Source organism: Morone saxatilis, unplaced genomic scaffold (genome assembly GCF_004916995.1).
Source record: "Morone saxatilis isolate NCDOM2014 unplaced genomic scaffold, NCSU_SB_2.0 Contig21, whole genome shotgun sequence".
Taxonomy (NCBI): domain Eukaryota; kingdom Metazoa; phylum Chordata; class Actinopteri; family Moronidae; genus Morone; species Morone saxatilis.
In genome coordinates this window covers 20,134,300-20,134,587 of record NW_023339774.1, presented here as the reverse complement: position 1 = coordinate 20,134,587, position 288 = coordinate 20,134,300, and the positions used below count along the sequence as shown (strand labels likewise).

Genomic DNA, 288 nt, shown 5'->3' with positions numbered 1-288 from the left:
AGACACAGTCACAGTGAGGCTTTGGTGTTGTTATCACCCAATCCACAGCAGCAGAGTCTCACTAAACAAAGCTGGATTTCTGCTGTTGTTTGGGAATGATGGCACAGTTTTCTCTTTTGTTTTTCATCACAGGTGAGGCTGTGAAGGCATCCTGAGACCATGTTGGCTCGTCTGTTCAGGCTCCATGGCCTGCTGGTGGCCTCCCACCCGTGGGAGGTGATAGTGGGCACCCTCGTCCTCACCGTCTGCCTGATGTCCATGAACAGCCTGGCCGCCAGCAACCAGATG

The 288-nt window shown here is 53.5% G+C and overlaps 1 protein-coding gene across 1 annotated transcript in view; it reads left to right on the top strand.

Moving 5' to 3' along the window:
• Positions 1 to 107: 107 nt before the first annotated feature.
• The window catches only part of LOC118332207 (3-hydroxy-3-methylglutaryl-coenzyme A reductase-like), a 7,577-nt gene continuing 7,396 nt past the window's right edge, over positions 108 to 288 (top strand). The window contains 1 exon segment of the mRNA XM_035667378.1: positions 108 to 288. This exon segment is cut by the window's right edge and continues 55 nt beyond it. Coding sequence (XP_035523271.1) covers positions 160 to 288 — 129 coding nt within the window. The 5' untranslated portion in view covers positions 108 to 159.